At 44.4% G+C, this 21025-nt stretch overlaps 1 protein-coding gene across 4 annotated transcripts in view; it reads right to left on the bottom strand.

Moving 5' to 3' along the window:
* The window catches only part of SART3 (spliceosome associated factor 3, U4/U6 recycling protein), a 35338-nt gene that overhangs the window by 3643 nt on the left and 10670 nt on the right, over positions 1-21025 (bottom strand). For 2 of the 4 annotated variants that reach the window (XR_004298561.1, XM_032397980.1), the window contains exons 4-17: positions 19018-19202; positions 17810-17861; positions 16573-16697; positions 12880-13035; positions 12012-12150; positions 11437-11544; positions 10930-11007; positions 10746-10804; positions 9697-9806; positions 6103-6215; positions 4698-4774; positions 3690-3858; positions 1075-1529; positions 385-537 (exon numbers count right to left, since the gene is read on the bottom strand). Coding sequence is in view for 2 of the 4 variants with exons in the window: in XM_032397980.1 (XP_032253871.1) it covers positions 385-537; positions 1075-1529; positions 3690-3858; positions 4698-4774; positions 6103-6215; positions 9697-9806; positions 10746-10804; positions 10930-11007; positions 11437-11544; positions 12012-12150; positions 12880-13035; positions 16573-16697; positions 17810-17861; positions 19018-19202 (1979 nt within the window). In the remaining 2 variants the exon portion in view is untranslated. Of the gene's footprint in view, positions 1-384; positions 538-1074; positions 1530-3689; positions 3859-4697; positions 4775-6102; positions 6216-9696; positions 9807-10745; positions 10805-10929; positions 11008-11436; positions 11545-12011; positions 12151-12879; positions 13036-16572; positions 16698-17809; positions 17916-19017; positions 19203-21025 lie in introns of all 4 variants that reach the window. The other 2 variants (XR_004298560.1, XM_032397979.1) reach the window with 1 other exon arrangement.

Raw genomic sequence — 21025 nt, forward strand, 5'->3', positions numbered from 1 at the left:
GAATGTGGTACGAAAAGGATCTCGCAGGACACTGAGGGGAGCTAGCGGGAGGACGTGACGGGGTCTCGGACTGGAGGAGGTGCCTAGAGGCCTAGTGAAGAGGCGAGTCTGGGCAGGAGGGTGCACACAGCTAGCGGTCTGCACTGTGGCCCCTGCTAATTCGTGGGACGTTTTCTTTCCCCCAATGCCCTATTATTTTTAGTATAATTAGAAACAGCTTAATCTGACTCCAAATGCACGTAGAGTCAAGTGTCCCTATTGTTCTGTTAACTTGTTTGTTTCTCAGCAAACGAGGAACCCACCCCGAACCTAATAATCTGAACAGATGGAGAACTAGGTTGGCCCGAGCCTCAGGAGGCTGACGCCGTCTGCGCAGACGCTGACCTTCGGTTTGCCTGCCCGGTTGGTAACCAGCCTGATGTCCTTCACGGTGCCATGAGCCTTACAGATCTCTTCTAGTTCTTCTTTAGTGCAGGAAAAAGGCAGGCCTGATACAAACAGCTTGTGCTTCTCCAGGGCAGTGCTGTACCTAAACACCTACAGGAAGAAGGGAGGGAAACGGTCAAACTCCCGTGCCCAACCCAGCGCACCATACCACAGCCGGTACCAGGCTCGGCCACAGGCCTCACCCCAGCCAGAGACCGGAGCCAACTCGGGGTGCTGCCACTGTTAACGGGGTCACCCTGGGCAAGTCACTTAACCTCTCAAAGCACCCCCTTCCTCCCCCGGAACATGGCAGGGATGAAAGCCGCTATTCTCAGAGTTAGGGTGAGGATCTGACAAGGTAACGTAGTAAATACTCCGCATGACCCCTTGCCACTCCCTCAACGTTCAGTGGCAAGTAGCCATCACTGTAATTTCTAATTTTCTCATCACTTGTCAACGAGGGCGAGCTCAAAGTGACCAAGCCCTGAGTCAGGACCTCACCTACCCAGCTCAGAACAGACCCTGGTTAACGTGTGAGTCTAGTTCTTAACAGACTACAGATGTTCCATGTAGATTCTAAATGTTAGTTGCTGCATGCAAAAAGCATTCAGGAACCCGACACGAAAGGCGTTTTCTGCACAGACCCACCTTGAAGTCGGGATTTTTGCTCTTATCCACACAGGGGGAAACAAACATCGGCCTCCCTTCCACAGTCTTCCGGTCCAGCTGCAGCGCCTGCAGGGCCGCCTTCTCCTCTTTGAACTCCACATAGCAGTAGCCTCGGAAATCGCCCCGGTTGCTGAAGATGGGGCGGATCTCCGCCACCTCCCCACAGGCCTCAAAGAGCGGCCGGAGCTTCACATCCGGCTCGCCCATGCTGTAGGGCAGGTTGCTGACGAAGACGGTGATGCTGTCCTTGCTGCTGTCGTGGGGCACCTTGGGCACGTCCCTCTTGAGGGCGGCCGCCCTCTCCTTCTGCTTGGAGGGGGCGTCAACGTCTACAGGCGCACTCTTCCCAAAGAGACCTGTTTCTGCCTCTAGGTCCTGTGCTTCCCCGGCTGGAGGAGTGCTGTTCTCCACCTTTCTGCGTTTGGAAGGCTGCTCTACAGGGTGAAAGAAGAAAAGCAGCAACAGTTAATGAACTGCTTCTTCTCTTCAGTGAGCTGCTCGGTGTAAGCCCTCCCCCACTGCGGGACAGCAGGCCTGCGGTGGCTGCACATGACACACCCATCCCTGTCTCTGGAGCCGGGCACACACCGCGCCCTCTGTCAAGTCTTGCCTGACCCACTCACCTTGTCCCCCTACTTTCTGGGCCCCAGGTTCATTCAGGTAAGTGGACTAAATTAAGTGAGGAGGTAACGTAAGTCCCCGCTATCCACTCTTAATTATACAGCTGACCGGGTTTGAGAAGATAAACATAATCTGTTATTTTCTCTTCCTTCTGATTTTTGCAATAACGTTTTCTTTACTCTATTGTAAGCAGACGATATAGAATACATGTAACATATAAAATAGGTGTTAGTCAACTGTTTACGTTATCCTGTTAAGGCTCCCAGTGAACAGTAGGCTGTTAGTAGTTAAGTTTTTGGAGAATCAAAAGGTAAACACGGGTAAACATGGATTTTTGACTGTGTAGGGGGTCAGCACCCTTAAGCCCCAAGGTTCAAGGGTCAACTGCATAAAAGGTCAGGGGATCTCAAAGTTCAGATGGCAAATTCTAGTACCCCTCTCCTAGAAAGCCTGGGGCAGCAAGGGAGGAATGGGGCTTGGGGACTTGCGTTTTTTTTCTGTCTTTTTTTAAGATTTTATTTATTTGAGAGAGAGAAAGCGAGAGTGCGTGCAGGCATGCATGTTGGGGGAGAATCTCAAGCAGACTCTGCACTGAGCATGGACCCTGACATGGGGCTCGATCCTGTGACCCTGAGATCATGACCTGCGCTGAAACCAACAGTTGGGACGCTTAACCGACTGAACCCCCAGGCCCCCCTGGGGACTTGCATTTAAACAAGCACCCTAGGTGACTATGACATATGCGCTCCACTCCACAGGCCACACTCTGCAAAGCACTATAATTCCTCTGTGTTCACTACTGTCTTGCGTCCTTCAGCAGAGTTTAACAACATTCTACTCCAACCCATCTGCCCCACTGCCTCCAGAGGGTCAGTACTGAAAGCCAGTTGGCATTGGCCCTACTTCCAGACCTTTCCATCAATTCCTCACTGCTTTCCTAATGAAGTCTAACCAATGCACACCGCATTCCAGAGTGGCCCTGAGTGGGCCGGCTAGCTAGCTACTCCAGCCTCACCTACCCCAGCACACAGCCCTCAGCGTGCATCAGGCTCAAACAGTCATTTGCTGCTCAGAGAAAATTCCAGGGTGTTCAATGCCTCCTGCCTTGCTGACAGTGGCGCTCTGTCTGGTTTACCCTTACCTTCCTTTGCACTTGACAGTCACCCACTCCTGCCTCCAGATGCTGAGGTACATGAAGTCTTTCCTGCAGGGAGCTGACCCCCCACGGCCTCCTCTGGCCTCCACTATTAATCCAGACTGTCCTCTCCCACAGGCCCAATCATATGCCACTGTGGTCACATGTCACATCTGCCTTCCCTGCTAAACCTGGAGCCCTGAAGGCCAGCGAGCTACCCAGCCATGGTCATTTCTGACGGCCTCAAAAAGGTGCACAAGAAAGGTCCCTCTGTTTGACACCTTTGTACTAGGAAAACGCATGGAGTCTTTGAATGTCTACAAACAATTCTTTCCCTTGCCGGACCCTGCTGAAATAAATCTGACCCACACCTGCCCACCCCTGAAATGGCAGGGGCGAGAAGCCCTAGTTGGAAACTCCACTGAGTCAAAACCACCCGGCGGGCCGAGCGAGGCAGGTGTCCGTGCAGGCTGCAGTGTGGGATGCTGCAGCCTGAGGGGATGAAGGGCAGGGACAGGGTCAGCCGGGCTGTGGGAGCCCGAGCAGGGTGAAGGGAACCCCACAGGGGGCAGGCAGAGAGAGCAATGGCACAGTGGAGGGAGTAGAGCCCGGGTGGACAGGCGGGAGGGGCTGCAGGGCAGTGCCGGGCTCATGGCGGGGAGCCCAAGCACGGGGAGGAGGACGCCCATGTGGACGATGGGCGAGGACAGGAAGGGTGACAGGGCACCATGCGAGCAACTTATTCTCAGCTGGTTCAAGACACAAGTTCTCTGTACGGTGTCTGTAACTTCTCTGGAAATTACAGATGTTCCCAAATAACATTTCCAGAAAGCTCTACCTTCTTCATCATCGCCCCACTCCTTCTCATCGTCCTCTTCTGCTTTGCGCTTGTCTGCGCCTCGGGTCTTTTTCTTCTTTTTCAACGCTTTCTTCTCAGCCCGCGCTCTCTTCCGCTGTTCGGCCTTTTCTTCTTCTTGCTGAGCGAGGGCTGCTTCCTTCTCCGCAGCCTGGGATGGGAACATGGACACATCACTAGGACACAGCAACTGCGGGAACTCTATGGGCCCAGGACAAGTGGAGAGGAAAGGGGATGCAGGGAGTGGAAATTCGCTACCCCGGGGAAAGGAGAGGTCACGAGGAGGAGGAGGAGGGCGGGTTCACAACTTTCCCTGCCAGGGCTTATTCAGGCTTCTTAGGATTCTGAATCTCACATCTACAGAATGTTCTGCAACATCCCCAGTAATCACTCACCAAAAGAAAGAAAACAAAGTATAAAACTGGGGCTCTAATTAATTTGGATGTGTTTACCTTCCACTCACGGGGCTAAGTGAGGCTCCATTCTTAGCTTTCCCATCTATATCCCAGTAAACTTTAGGTCCCAAAGTCCCCAACTACATAAAGTTTTTATTGTCAGGGCTAAAGTTTTAAGCCAATCCAACAAAATGATACAAGATAGGCTTAAATATACTGATTCAAGTATGTCACTAATATTTTCTGAGTGAAAGATACTACTTAGGAAGACCTCAGAGGTTTTGACAAGAAATATTCATACCAAACACAATCAAAATAGCTAGCAGAGCGGGGCGCCTGGGTGGCTCAGTTGGTTAAGCGACTGCCTTCGGCTCAGGTCATGATCCTGGAGTCCCGGGATCGAGTCCCGCATCGGGCTCCCTGCTTGACAGGGAGTCTGCTTCTCCCTCCGACCCTCCTCCCTCTCATGCTCTCTGTCTCTCATTCTCTCTCTCTCTCTCAAATAAATAAATAAAATCTTAAAAAAAAAACAAAAAAAAAAAAAAAAAAAAAAAATAGCTAGCAGAGCTTCTGAAGACTTTAATAGCATCATTACCTTAATTCTCTGCTCATTAACACGAGCTAATCGAGTTTCGGTTTTCTGAACAGCTATATCCCAATCTTCTAGGGTACCTTGATAGAAACAGAAGCAAACTGTCACTTTTTAGAATTTTAAAGGATTGAATAATATGAAATTTTCTTAATTTCCCCCACACCTCCACAAGAGATCTCTCCCATGAGAAATAAGAACTGGAGAGTTGGCTCTCCATTTTCAGATTTCCTTACTGTAGGCTTGAATTTTTTAGAATCTGAACAGTTCTTCCAGGTGTGTTTTTTTTAAGATTTTATTTATTTATTTCAGAGAAAAAGTGAGAGACAAAGCATGAGCAGAGGGGGAGGGGCAGAGGGCGTGGGAGAGGAAGACTCCCTGCTGAGCAGGGAGAACACGGGGCTCGATCCCAGGAACCCAGGATCATGCCCTGAGCTGAAGGCAGCGGGCAGACGCCTAACCGACTGAGCCACCCAGGCGCCCCCTTCTAGGTGTATTTAAAACATCCCTTCTCCTGGGGCATCTGGGTGGCTCAGTCAGTTGAGCGTCCAACTCCTGATTTTGGCTCAGGTCATGATCTCAGCGTCCTGGGATCGAGCTCCGGCATCGCTCCCTCTGCCCCTCCCCCCTGCTCAAGCGTGCTCCACACATGCTCACTCGCTCTCTCTAAAGTAAGTAAATAATTATTAAGTCTTAAAAGAAGTTTTAAAAAAATCCTTTTTAAAAAAGACCTGAAAACCAGAATATGACCTATTACTCTCATTAGGGAAGATTATGAAGACATTCTAATGTAAAAGGTACAAGACATTTATGTGAAGACTGAGGATTTTAAGAGCTGCTCAAATGATAAACGTTGGGGTGTTTTTTATTTGCTGTTGTTGCTTGGGTGTTTTATTTCCAGTTCTGAGGAGTCTACACCCAAAATCTAGATCAATGCCCATGGATAAATTCACTATTCCCCTACTGATAACTTAATACTGAGGCTCTAAAATTTACAAGGGATGCACACACGACCAATGCCCACACTGAGCCCTTTGCCTCTCAGCGTGCCTTTGGTGTGCATGACACTGTGCTAGAGAGCACAGACTGTCAACTAGAGCAATCTGGATCCCCAGGCAACAAGTCTGAAGATGTTTCTGTCATGACTGGGGGCAAGGGAGGAGTGCTATTGGTACCCAGCGAGTGACAGAATAGCATCCACCACAAAGAATGAAGAGGACCCTGTCAGAGCCACGTCACAGAGCGCCCTCCTTGTATTTGGAGACTCTGAGGAGAGGGGCAAGGGGATGTGGGCTCACGTGACAGTTCTAATCACAGAGTGCCACAGTCTGTCCTCATAGACTATAGTCCTGAGACCAAAGGGTGGAGGGGACAGACTCCAATCCAGCAGCAGAGAGCTGAGGGTCCCCACCTTCTGTCCTCTCCATGGTGAGCAACACTTCACAGACGTGCTCCGGGTAGTCGCTGGTGCACTGGACAGCCCGGTGCAGGGCCTTCCTACAGTGCTGGGTGTCACCGTGTGCCCTAGGACAGAAAACAAACCATTGCTGCCACCAGGACACAAAGCAGAAGGCACACAAAGGCAGGGGCACAAGATCAGAAGCTCTGCGGCGACTCTGGCTTTCAGAACTATCCACAGCTATTTGTACTATTGCTACTTACAATGTTTTCTCCTTTTTCCTCCAGTCAACACTAAGGCTTTCTTCTAAGTCACTCTTTCCATTAGCAAGGAGATGCTACTAGAAAATGTACCTGGGACAGTAGTCTGCAACCAGGTGTCCCGCCTTTATAGCACTGGCATCTGCCACACAGGTGGGGAATCTAAGAATGCTACACTAACTTGATCAAGTCCTTAGAGAAATTCTGGGATGCTGTCCTATCCAATGGGAGAATCACCCAATCCAGAGGACGGTCAGATTTCATGCCCAGAGTTATACATTCTGATACTCACATGGAAAGATACACCGCTAATCACAGTAATTATAAACAACGTTGTCTTACTAATAACAGTTATGAAACGCTATGTTCCATTTCTATTTAAAAATAACTTATAAATATACATAAATATTACACATACATATTAGAACACTGGAAAAAAACTTATAGCAGCGGTTCTCAGAGTATGATCCATGTACCCCTGAAGGTCTCTTAAGACCTTTCAGGTGATCTGCAAAGTCAAAACTACTTTATTATTGAACATGAATTGACTTTTTCACTGTGTTGACATCTTGCACTGATGGCGTAAAAGCTGCGGTGACCCTTAGCACTAATCAGGGCTACACACATACTTCTCAAATTCTGTGTGACATAAGTAGATATACACATAAAGCAATGGTTGTCACAAAGAAAAGCCTATCTTTTTGTTTGGGGTGCAAGCTGAACGAATTTGTTTTTTCCTGGAACACCATTTTTACTTGAGAAAATAGCTGAGTGACAAAAACTGTGGTTACAGAGACCTGAGTATCTGGAGACATTTTTGAAAACTAATGAAGGAAGTCCGTCACTTCAAGGAAAACCCCTGGCTGTATTTGTTGCCAGGATAAAATGGCAGCTTTTAAGTGAAAATCAGAATTTTGGAAAATTTGTATCTGCCACTTTGAGTTTGACAGCTTCCTACTTAAAAGACTTTTTCTACTGGGGTGCCTGGGTGGCTCAGTCGGTTGAATGTCCAAACTCTTGGTTTCAGCCCAGGTCAGGATCTTAGAGTCGTGGGATCGAGCCCCACCCCCACCTGGGTCAGGCTCCATGCTCAGTGGGGAGTCTGCCTGAGATTCTCTCTTCCTCTCCCTCTGCACCTCCCACTTGCGTGCACACACTCTAATAAATAAATCTAAAAAAAAAAAAATTTTTTTCTACTAAGATCACTAAGATATGAACAAATGTGATTTTTTTTTTTTAAAGATTTTATTTATGGGCGCCTGGGTGGCTCAGTTGGTTAAGCGACTGCCTTCGGCTCAGGTCATGATCCTGGAGTCCCTGGATCGAGTCCCGCATCGGGCTCCGTGCTCGGCAGGGAGCCTGCTTCTCCCTCTGACCCTCCCCCCTCTCATGTGCTCTCTCTCATTCTCTCTCTCTCAAATAAATAAATAAAATCTTTAAAAAAAAGAAAAAAAAGAAAATTATTTAAAAAATAAAAAAAATAAAAAAAAGATTTTATTTATTTGACAGAGAGAGACACAGTGAGAGAGGGAACACAAGCAGGGGGAGTGCGAGAGGGAGAAGCAGGCTTCCCACGGAGCAGGGAGCCCGATGCAGGGCTCGATCCTAGGACCCTGGGATCACAACCCAAGCCAAAGGCAGACGCTTAACGACTGAGCCACCCAGGCGCCCCCAAATGTGATTTTTTAAATATTGTATGATGAAATGTGTCGATACTGAGAAGAGCTGCATGACTTAGTGAATGAGTATTCTCCAAATGAACAATGCATGTCACAGATTCACATGTGGGTAAAAGGTCTATTCAAAGTACAAAACAGACCAATGGATATTAATGTAAGAGTCTGAGAAATTCAACGATAAATGGTTTCAGATTCCACACTGCAACTATTTAAGAAACTACCACTTGTTGAATTTTGCTCTAGTATGAAAGAATATCCACAATTATCTGAAAAGGTTAAATTCCCCTTCCTTCTAACCTCCTGTGTGAAGCCAAATTTTCTTCATATTCTTCAATGAGAATTCACAACACAGTGAATGCAGAAACAGACACCAGAATCCAGCTGTCTTCTAAGCCAGACTTCAAAGACACTTGCAAAAATACAAAACCATGCCACTTTTCTCACTAAATTAATTTGGGGTTTAGAAAAGTCATTTTTCATAAAAAATATATTCTTTATGTTAAATGTAATGAATTTATTATTTTGACAATTAAATAATTTTTTAATTTCTCAGTTTTCTAATATGGTGACATTGATATTAATATTTGTCAATGTTGCTAATATGGTAATATTAAATACATACAACTCACATAAACAAAAGCTTTTCAGGGTTCTCAAACTTTAAAGAGTATAAGGGGTCCTGAGACCAAAAAGTTTGAGAACCGCTGACCTCAGAGGAATATTCAAGAAGCTTTTATTTTTTTTTAAAGATTTTATTTATTGATTTGACAGAGAGAGAGAGAGAGAGAGCGCACAAGCAGGGGGAGCGGCAGGCATAGGGAGAAGCAGGCTCCCCACCAAGCAGGGAGCCCAGGACCCTGGGATCATGACCTGAGTTGAAGGCAGACGCTTAACTGACTGAGCCCCCCAGGTGCCCCTTCAAGAAGCTTTCATAGTGGTCATCTCTATGGGTGAGATGGTAATAAACTTTTACTCTCTACCACATAGTTTGGCAAATGTTCTATCTTAATTTGAGCACAGTGTTATTTTTTAAATTGGGGAAAAACCTGAAACATTCAAAAAAGAAAAAAGTATATAAAAATGTATTTATTGAGATGCAGTGTTCAAGATACAATGAATAGAAAGCTGGTCATATTCTTTGCATCTTCCCCATGTTATAAGTATTATTGGTTATATTTATTTAAAATAGTTTGAGATTTGTAACATGTACACTATATCATTGCATTTTCTTTAAAAAAAAAAAATTAAGCATAGAAAAATCTCAAAGAATATACCCAAACCATTAGCTAATAGGGGTTATGTCTCCGGGTCTGTCGCTGCAGATAATTTGGGGTTTTTCTCTTCACTTTTTAATACTTTCCACTTTTACATACAAAACAAATACAAAAAATAAATAGTTCCCCAAAAAGTCAAATAAAACCCTCACAACCAAAAATCAAAACAAACCAAAATAACAAACGGAAAGAAACGTATGGCTGTGCGACAAGGCCGGGCACAAATTACTAGGCTTAGTCCCCTAGCCTCTCCTAGTACACACAAAGCCACTAGTGAAGGACGGGAGGCCGGCGGCCTGTGGCGAGGAGCAAGCCCAGGCCGGCAGGGGTCAGCGCGACTGAAGATGGCTTACCCCCAACAGACACTGCCAACCCCGCCCCCAGGCCGCTTACCTTTCCAGGTTGTAATACTCGAGCCACATGTTGGCATACTTGGCATTCCCTTTGGTCATGATGCTGTCCCAGAGTTCCCGAGCTTTCTGCATATTATTGCACAGTCGAGCCTAAAATGCATTAACAGGCTCCGTTAGGAAAGACTCAAACCTTAGGACACTGGCACCCATTACAAAGCATACTTCGAACAGACATGCCTTAAAACCCCCCCACTGACGATCCGTGTTCCCTAACTCCCTGGACATTTCCCAGCCACCGTCCACAGGGACAGGCCCAGCTCAACCACTTCAGGCTTTCGGAGGTGACAAGCATCAAGCTGTCTGCCTAAACTATTGGGAGTGCAAAGAGCAGGAGCCCACAGGTACTTACAACAGAACTGGCTAGTCACTTGTTTTTTATTTTTATCAAGCTTAACTACAAGCGTTTAATCTGAGGCACAATGCGGAGAAAAGACTGATCTAGAAGTAGGTCCCCGCTCTGCCATTTATTAAGTGACTTGGGCAAGTGAACCTCTCTGAACCTGACAGACATTGGTGCTTTGACCTGACTCCCCTCAGAAAATAAATCAGGATTAGAATTTCACAATTCTGTGAGCCGATCAAGGGCAAGTTCCATACCTTACTCACTTGAGGTCCTTGGTCCGACAATAACATTCAACTCATTATATCCCCTAATTATCCGTCAAATTTCTGTCTCCACACGAGATCAAAGACTTGGGAGCATAAAGCAGGTCTACCTCATTTCCCTGGCACACAGTAAAATGCCTGGCAGATGGTACACACCCGGGTTACTCTCACGAACCAGGCACCAAGGGGAGGGGGGCAGAAGTCCATGAGTGAACTCCTGGCATTCTGACATTTGCTGCGTAACTTCTGAGTGCCAGTGTTTTCTCTAAGATACAGATGAATGTGCATCAAGCTAGATATAGAGCACAAATCCTTACAGACCCTAGACCATCACCTAGGATTCTAACTCAACATCAGCCACATCCATTACACACAGGTCCTTCAAAGGTGGATGTCACTGGCAGGTCTGTCAAAAACACTTACCTCGATCCTAGCCCAGTTCTGCATGATCATACAGCTTGGATCTCCGCTCTCATTGAAACCTGTAAGAACAGAATTAGTCTAAATTAGAAAAGAATTTAGAGACAAAGAGCCTCTGACTGAGAAGGCACATCCACCAAGAAGAGGAAAGACAAGTGCATCAAGGAGCGGGTGAAGCCACACTTACGCTCCTCGACCTCCTGTTTCAGATACTCCAAGGCGCGACTGAATGCAGACCTCAGCTCTTCCAGCTCTTTACTGGAGTCTGTTAGAAGTTGCAAGAGAGATTCGGCTTCATGAAACCGCATACCATGTCTTTTTTATTTTTTTTTAAATCCTACAGTGAAACTCCTGGGAGCCTGCTGTGTACCTGGCATCATGCCTGGGACACAGAAATAAAACTCCAGTCCTGCCCCATCACGCAGTTGCAGAGAAAGACACTGGAACAAACAGCACATTATGGACAGTGCTGGCAGGAGCCGGTACAGAACATAAGGACCCTAAGTCTCTTCCCTTACAATTCACAGCAGGACTTAAGGATTTAAGCAGCGAAAATTTCTGGGGGAAAACAGTTGCCAATGGCTGGTCTACATCATTTGCCTAATCATGATGTTATTTGGGCAAGTGGGACATCTCACTGAAAGACATGTTAGGAAAAAATTCAGAACTGAATTTGACATGTGAATTTAAATACCTTGTTTGAAATCAACCCTTCTCCTCAGGTAATCAAGGTACGCCTGCCAAATCTCCACATAATCAGTGGCCTGAATGAAGCCAGCACTCAAAGCTTTCTCAAAGGTCACTGGAATTGAAGAACAAGCCAGGATTGGTTACCAATTGAAAAGTTAATAAATATTATCAAGATGGTTATAAAAACCTCTACTGACTATCAAATACCATATGACTTAATGACAGGAAGCAACAAAGTGAATGAGCTAGAGAGAAATGTTCAAAAGAAAAGCCCCTCCAGGATTTGCACAAACTGTGTTCTAGAAAGGGCACGTTCCACAAGATGCCCTGCACTAAAAGAATTCCAGATCAGTAAGTTTGGAGAAAAGACCCCAACTTCTCAGAAAATCACAATGAATGTTAGCATGTTAAAAGCTTAAAACCAGTTTATCTCCCACTTAGGGCCTTTTCTGTCACTAACACCCAATGTCCCAAAGCTAACACCCAGGGAAAGGCTGATTTAATGACTGTCAGTCACAGCACTAGGTTTCTGGCCTGGGACAGAAAGCTTAAGAGTCTTCCCCCAAAAACATTTCGCACCAGAAATCACTCGATGGTCAACTCCATGTCTTTCCATGGCCAAGAGGTAACGACTCCATAGGGCAACTGTCCACGGGCAGTTTCTAACAGCACGATTATGTACAGATAAAACCAAATCCTTTACTTTCAGCTGCCGATCCTATGATAAAGAATTCCAGAGTTAGGAGATAAAATGCTACCGTTATAGACTTTACCATCCACGAGAGACATTTCCAGCACAACCAGCTGACAAAAGAAATTTCCTTAGAAATGCCTCTCGTGACTGGTTTCTTCAACAAAGAAATTGCAAGGCGGAGTTGGGGTAGAAGAAGAGAGGTAGAGAGGGAACCTATAGATGAAAACAGCTTAAGAGACATCAGCCAATCCTAATGGATGGACCTAGTCTGGATCCAGATTCAGATCTTTTATATGTATGTACTGAAATACTTACCAATGAAATGTGATTTCTGGATCTGCTTCAAAATCAGATGGAAGAGGAAGAAGATTAAGGATATAAACGAAACTAGACTAGTGCCGTGAGTTAATTGTTGGAGCTGGGTGATAGGCCCACAAGGTTTCACCCTACTAATCTATATACTAGTGCTTACATTTTTTCCCATAATGAAAAGTTACAAGAAAAAAATTAATCTGTCACGAAGTCCTCAATAATAAGACCGTGCAAATTTTTTTACAGTTAGCGATCAGTGGGAAGTGACCTGAAACACCAGAAGAACTCCCTGAGTGAGTTGGCAGAGGGGAAAGGAGGATGAGGGGAAAATGAGGAAGCAGAGGGAGCGCACAGCTAACCCCTGGCACTCCTGCTGATTTTCTTTGAACAGGTTCTCAATTGGTAAAAAGGAGAGAAGTTAGAACAGTCAAGTGGTCTTACTAGGTACTGACTGTAGCGGATCCACAGGTCTGGGACAAGGCAGTTCTCGACCAGGGCACGCTCGAAGATCAACTGCACGCGAGCAGGGTCACCAATTTTCATCTCAAAATCGATGTACGCTTGATATTCAGCCAGCCTGGGTGCCTCTGCTTGCAACTAAGGCAGAGGGGAAGCATAATGAGGTTGAAATGAGCTACTTGACACTGTTAGGAAGCACAACATATCTTCATATTAAATTCTGGCAAGACTGGCTACGTCAGTAAGAATCCCCAGTCCCCACTCTCAGAACCTCTGGCATGCCAGGGTCTACAACGTGACAGGCAGAGTAAGAGTCCACAGTGCCTCTTCATGGCAACTGTTACAAAGGCTCCATAAACCCTTTTCCAAACCCATCCTTAGGCCACAGGGGGTTTCTGATGGGAGCATCCATCAGAAACTGAATGAAAGAGAAACACCTTTGCCAGTGACCATGGCCAGCCATCCCTCCAAAACAGAAGTCACTTTCTCAGCCTACTGAGTGGAGTGAACGCAACCACACTGGAGTGATTCGCTGCCTTCATTCTAAGGCTTCTCATTCCAAATATCAGCTCCTGCCAGCGTACAGGTACATGCAGAACATGAAAGAGGCTAGGCTGAATGTTTACTGATCCAAAGACCTACAATCAAAATTCTTTTCAGACAAAAACCCCTACTCAACTTTCCTCTTCAGCCACACTTCACCAACGGTCATAACAAAATGAACCAGTTGAGGATTTCATTAATGAGGCTTTGAGAAATACAACTGCATACCAACCATTTTCACATGGAAAAGGGAGAGGGAGCACTGGCTGGCCAGCAGGAGAGCATGCATGCTCTGAGCAGATGACGTCTTAGTCTCAGTTTCTAGTTATACTGACAAACTGGTTACCCAGACAGACTGCCACCGAAAACAACTAAAACTTGCTGGATTCAGTACGAAAAAAGTCTTGAAAATCATCAGAAAACTGGCAAAGACACAAGAAATACTAAGGACAAAATCTAGGTGAAGGTTAAGCTTTTGCTGGTGTAAGCTCTATTAAGGATTTGATCTTCACAGTGAGGTGTCATTATTATCCTCACCTTACATCTGAGGTGACTGATACACACAGCGGCTAAGGATGAAACTGGCAGAGCTAACATCCAAACTTGAAGCAGCCTGGCTCTCAAAGTCACTGTTCTTACTATAAAACAAGATACCAAAAAGAGAGCCAAGAAGCCCAACCAACCACGAAAAAGATAAATGCAAAGATATCCACCCCTGGACCTACTGTACTGAAATTATGGGACATCAAACAAAACCAGTGAGATTTTAAAATGGGCCAGAGAGAAAACAAGGATTGCCATCAAAGAAGCTGACGTCTCAACAGCAACAACAGAAGCCAGAAAGACAGGAGACATAACTGTCAATCTAGAATTCTACATCCTGAGAAATGAACTTTTAAGAAGAGCAAAGTGAAGACCTTTTCAAAATAAAACTGAGAAAATCTGTTACCAGCAAATACCCAGTGCAGGAGACTCTAAAGGGTGTAACTGAAGCAAAATAAAAATGATTCCAGATGAAAGCTCCAGGATGCAAGTAAAGAAGAGCAAAGGAAGTGGGAAATGCATGTAGTGAATGTAAGCAAGCTGGAGCTGTACAATGCAAGATAACAACGATGCCTTTCAGGTCAAACAGAAAGGCAAGAAATACAAGAAAACACGAGTGTAACTCTGAGGCATGGTAAATGAAGTTGAAAGTATTCTAAGACGAAGAGAGGGAGAAAAATGCCACTTACAAACAATATTATGGTCAAAAAACAAATATTATGGTCAACAAAGAAAATCCAAAAGAATCTATTTGTCGTTAATAAGAATTTAGAAAGTTCAATAGACAAAAAAATTAGTATAAAAAACAAATTACAATTTATATGCCAAGGACAATTAGAAAAGCAAATCTTTTAAAAAGGTGGCATTTTCAATAGGATCAAAAATAACTTAGAAACAGATCTAAAGAATGTGTTCAAGGGACCAGATGAAATTATAAATTTATAAAACTTTACAGAAAGATAAGGCCTAAATAGCAAAGGCCTATACCACATTCATAGACTGGAAGACTCAATATTTATAAGATGTCTATTCTTCCCCAAACTGATCAATGCAATTCCAATACAAAATTCAACAGGTTTTTAAATACAACCTGAAAAGCTGACTCCAAATCCAAGTATTAAGAGCTAAAGAAAGAGAAGACACTCTTGAAGAGGAACAACATGGATGGGATTCATGTTACCTAAGAGCAAAACTTATGAAACTGTCATTATTAGGACAGTGTAATATAAGCCAGTGGAGCAGAATAGAAAGCCCAGAAATAGATCCACACCCCAATGGACAGCTAATCTCTGACAGATGTGGGCTGGCACATCAATGAGGGGAGGATGGAATTATCAGAATCGGTGCTGGAACAACTGCTTCTCATATGGAAAAATGAAACTGGACCCCACCTCACGCCATCCACAAAAATCAATTCCATATGAAGATCTAAACATGAAATACATAGCTATAAACTTTCAGAAGAAAACAGAGCTAAGAATATTCATGAGTTTGGAACCTGGAGAGATTTCTTAAGTGTAACAAAAGCAGGAACCATAAGAGAAAGAATGTTAAATAATGATAGAATAAGACTGAGAACTGCTCATCAAAAGATGCCATTAAAAAACTAAAAAGACAAACCACAAACCTGGGGGAAGCTTCTGCAATATATACAACCAAAATAAGGATTAAGATCCAGGATTCCTATGAATTAATCAGAAAAAAATACAGATGAAGGAAAAATGAGTCAAAGATTTCAACAGGCACCTCACAAAAAAGGAAATCTGAATGGCCAACAGATGTGAAAAAACACTCAACTTTGTTAGTAATCAGGGAAATGCAGATTAAAACTACAATTTCAGATCCATCAGAGCGGCTAAAATTTATGTCAGTATCGAAGGCCGGCGAGACCAAGGAGAACCCTCAGTTCAGTGAGAACTCCTGGGCAGGAGTGTCAATTGGTAACACAGAAAACAGTTCAGCATGATCCTATGATCCAGCAATTCCTCCTAGGGATACACTCTGGAGAAACCCTTTTCATATGTGCACCAAGAGACACGCACAAGAATGGCCAGAAACATGCTGCTCCTCCTCGCAACAAACTGGAAAACGACCCAGCCAGGAACACAGATATATAAACTGGCATACACATACAACTTCACAGCCACGGAAACAGACTATACTTATCAACGTGACTACAACCCAAGAACACGTTCAGTGAAATACACAGCATGATTCCATTATATAACAGCTCAAAGACAAGCAAAATTAAACAATATATTAATCAAGGATATGGTCATAGATTGTAAAACTATAAAGAAAAGCAAGGGAACGATTATCACAAAAGTCAGGAAAGTGATTACCTCTCGGGAGAGGGAAGAGGAGGCAATCGGAGAGGGGCACATAGGAGACTTCTAAGGTACTGGCAATGTTCTATTTCTTAACCTGGGTGGTGGGTACATGGATGTTCACTTTATTATTAGTATGTAAACTGTACGCACACATTTATACACTCTATAGATTTCACAACAAAACAAATTTTAAAGATGCAACTACTGATTAGGGAAAAATTTGCAGCAAGAAGTTTACTGTAAAGAGGCCAACACTTACCAGTGCTTCTTCATAGGGTTTGTATCTCTCCAACTGCTGTAGTGCTTTGTTATAGTTCTGAATCACCGACTCTGGTATTGGGTCTTCTGACCACTCTTCATACTCTGCAAATGTGGCCTCCATATCTATTGAAAGATGGATTCAGCCCCGTAGGTCTTGCCATTGAGTTTTATCAACCCAGAGATTAAACCATGAGACTCGGATGATTCTAGCCCCTCCTGCATCAGTGACCACAGCAACTCTTATGTTCAAATCTTCCACTGGGCCCAGGCCTGACCTTAGATTCTGTCTCAAAGCAATTCCCCCAGAAGCCCTACCAATTAATCAATCAGTTAATAATAGCAAAACTTACCTAGTGCTTCCTATGTTCTAACACTTTCCATCCACTAACTCATTCAATTCTCCCAACTCTACAGAGTAGGTTCTAACTTGATCCCCATTTTGCAGTTGAGGAAACACAAGTAGAGGGTTACATCAATTGTCTGCAGTTCACAGTAGAGCAAGGCCTTGAACCAGGCAGCCTGGCTCAAGTACATGCTCTACTCACTGTACTATGCCACGTCACATTGGTACATGAGATGAAACCTGCAGGCCGCTCAGTTCCAGCCTTTCTGCATGTCACCCGAGGATTCAACTGGAAAGCCACTTTATAATTTGTTAAATCAAATCCAAATAAACCACAAAGTAAAAAGAGAAATTACGTCTGGGCTCAAGCAGTTGTCCAGAGGAGCCAAGGGTGTACAATGTATAACTACGCCTAAAGAAGAAATTCAGATATGAACACTTCCAATCAACAGTGCTCCTCAACCAAATCACCCCCACAGAATGATATAAGCCTGTGGAAAATCCCCATTCTGATACGGAGGAGGCTACTGCTAAAGAGAAAATGCTCACAATGGAACTCTTACTCAATAAAGTTTCCCCCGAAAATATAGGCAGTCAGCTTCCCTATTCCTTATAGTAACTCTACGTCTCCAACAGTGTCTTAAAAGAGGAAACTGAGAGTCAGCAAGTCTGGCTTCTAGTCCTGCTGGCTGACCCTCAATCCTCTTGACCATTAACAATTCAAGGTATGTTTTTACCAAGGGCCTTGTCCACAGTGACACTGTCCAGTGAGAGTAAGAACATCAGCAACATCTGCCTCACAGGATGCTGGGAAAGACCTAATGACAGGACATACCCCAAAGCATTTTAAAAACCACGCAGGGCCGGCTGTCGACAGGTCAGTTTCTCTTACCATAGAGTGGGATCGCCAGCTGTCGCCGGAAGAGACTGTGGACTTTCTCCAGCTGTGAATCAAAGGTTTGTTCCCGGTCAAAAGGGGAAAGGAAGCCAGCTATGGGCTAAAGAAGCAAATTTGTAGTAAATGAAAAACTTTGTGGTCCTTCCTACTTCAAAAAATATTTCAACCAATTTTTTAGTTCAAACTAAAAATATATATATATATATATGACCTCTGATACATAAGGTATTGTGTCAAATGCTGCACAAGGCACAAAAATAAACATTGCCTCTGCTACTGTTTATGATGGGGTGAAAAGCAAATAGGAACATAAGAAATGTGTATATTGACCATAAATGCACAGATGACTACAATGAAGCAGAATATAAACATCACGAAAGAAAGGATCACAAGTAGCCAAGTACCGTGCTTTCAGCCGGTTTTTAAGGCTGCGTTTTGTTACGAAGGGAGGAAATAAGGCAAGACGCCCACAGGGGCTGGCATTTGGGGTGCATCTGCAGGCTCTCCCGACATCGTGAGAGGAGGAAACGGACTCCCAGTCGAAGGAACAGTATTCAGTACAGAAGCCAGCAAGTGCACGACTGTGGAGGGGGGCAGCGTTATGTTCGATGCTAGAGGGCCACAAATGTCAGCCGAAGGAGTTCGCCCCGATGCCTGTCGGCATACGCTGAAGGCACCACTGCAGACTTTTCAATAGGGATGTAATCAACAAGGGCCTGGGCTACTTTACTAATAACCATCTAACTACTACTGCAGGGCTCCATCCACTAGGTACCAAGGGGTAACGCACACAAACACGGGGGGGGAGGGGAGTGGCGCACTGGGAAGGGACTGTAAAATCCTTGAGTCAGAGTTTTAAAAAATCCAATCATGATGGGGTCAAATCTCTTATCTCTTGCAGTTATTAATGGACATGACTGATATACATATGTATGTATTCTTTTTGAGTGACGTATTCTTGTATATTCACCTGGAACCAGTAATTGAAATAGTATTTTTAAATATCAGAAAAATTACAGGGTTATCTTTGAGTCAAAGAAATCAATTTTGCTGTTCCACAAAGACTACTGATTTTACTTTCTGCCCACCCACTAAGGGACTGGCGAGGATGATTTTGTTAACTGTGTTCTTCAAAGGCCACTTACAAAGATAGCCCCGACTACTCGAAGGCAAGCACCGGTCACAGAGACCGGGGCACTCACCCGGGCAGCTTCCACAATGGCACTCTCAAACTCCCGGTAAGCCTCCCAGATGGCGAGTCCTTTGGTCATATGTAAGCCAACTGACGAGAGCGCCCTTTCAAACACAGAGCGGACTTTCTCAAGGCCACCTTTCTGACCAATTCCACCGACTGAGTACTGGCCATACTCTAGCCAAATGTTAGGACCTAAGAAGGAGAAGCGTTCTATTAATTCAGGATATGAAATACCCAAAAATCAAAACTTTTGTTCCAGTGCATCACAAAAGAAACATGCCCACCAAAACAGTACTCATTCACGCAAAAAGGCAAGAGCACATCGACAAGCATCCTAATGTATGTATATTACTAATACTGCACCTGGAAAAGAAAGTATATCTTAAACAATGTCCCTACTAGGTTACAATTATTGAGATTTTACTGCATAAACAGAATAGGCCAGCGGGTAATATGTAATACACTCAAGCCTATTTATTAAAATGGAAGGAATTCAATGAAAATTCAATAAAAATAGTTACTAATCTGAGTCAATTTTCGGAAAGATTTCAAAGCCTAGATTTTTTTAACTTCTGACCCTTTTTAATAAGCTTTCTGGTCAAAGTCAAAGAACAAATTGAAACCACCAACCCTATAACCAGAAGTCTATGTTTTAAGTTTCTCTTTGTAATGATGTTTAAACAGCAACACCAGAAAAGATCTGGTTGCCCTGTTTTTTGTCACTTTCTTCTTAAACTTTATTTACTCACCCCTGCGGCTTTAAGAGCAGACTAATGAATTAAACTCCTTAGGAATGCAGTGGTTCCCACTGCACACGTTTTGCCTATTAAGTCACTTTTCAAAGATCTGAAAATAATTTCACAGGCCTAACCATTAACCTTATAAAATAAAAATACTTAAAAGATAAAGAAGCCAATTTGACAATTACTGTATGTTTTCCTGGGGCTTGTTTTTTCTTTGAAACGGGTTTATTTCAGACAACTTAGCCAAAGTTTGTCAGCTACTCTGTTTTAGCTCACCAGTACAGAGCTGCCATATGGGCTGCAAAACAAAAAAAGAAGAGGGGTGCCTGGGTGGCTCAGTTGGTTAAGCAACTGCCTTCGGCTCAGGTCATGATCCTGGAGTCCCTGGATGGAGTCCTGCATCGGGCTCCCTGCTCAGCAGGGAGTCTGCTTCTCCCTCTGACCCTCCTCCCTCTCATGTGCTCTATCATTCTCTCTCTCTCTCAATAAATAAATAAAATTTAAAAAAAAAACCAAAAAACAAAAAAAGAGAGGGGCGCCCGGCTGGCTCAACTGCTAGAGCATGCGACTCTTGAAGCAGGCCAAAGTGGCTTCCGAACATTCACAAAACAAGGGACACAATTTCCATGCTCTATAGCTCCTGAAACTAACACAAGAACCCCATGGGTCCCCATTCAAAACTACTTTAAGAGACCTAATCTAAGAAGCATGGTTATCTGGCCTCCAGACCCCCGGCAGCCCTGACGCAGCTGGGGGATAGGAAGGCACGCTGACCTCAGCACTGACAGTGGAGGCCCGACAGCAGGGTGACTGCAGATCATCAAGGACTGAAAAACATTACAGTCTTGGGAGGTGCTGTTAATGATGACTCTGAGACCTTCACAAAGGGGTGACAGGATCATCAGAAAACATGGGAGCCTCACACCCTTGGAACCGTCAAGAGATTCTAAGAAGCCACATGGTGGATCAGAGCAGAGACACAAGAATACTAAAAGCACATATAGTGTAATTTCATATTCACAAAACACCTGTAATGTGCAGTATTCGGATTATAAAAACTAAAAATTGATCAATTCTATTGGCTGGTAAAGGCACATGAAAATTTCTCTTCCTCAGGGCAGTCTCTCTTCAAGTTCCAGTGCTTCTCACAAGGGGAAATGCTCACAATGGGGAGTGGGAAAAACCAGATATGGAAGAAGGATGTTTAATTTAAAAGGAGGAAATTTTGGGGGGCACGTGGTTGGTTCAGCCGGTTGGGCGTCTGACTCTTGA

The sequence above is a fragment of the Phoca vitulina genome, unplaced genomic scaffold (genome assembly GCF_004348235.1).
Source record: "Phoca vitulina isolate PV1807 unplaced genomic scaffold, GSC_HSeal_1.0 scaffold108, whole genome shotgun sequence".
Classification (NCBI taxonomy): Eukaryota; Metazoa; Chordata; class Mammalia; order Carnivora; family Phocidae; genus Phoca; species Phoca vitulina.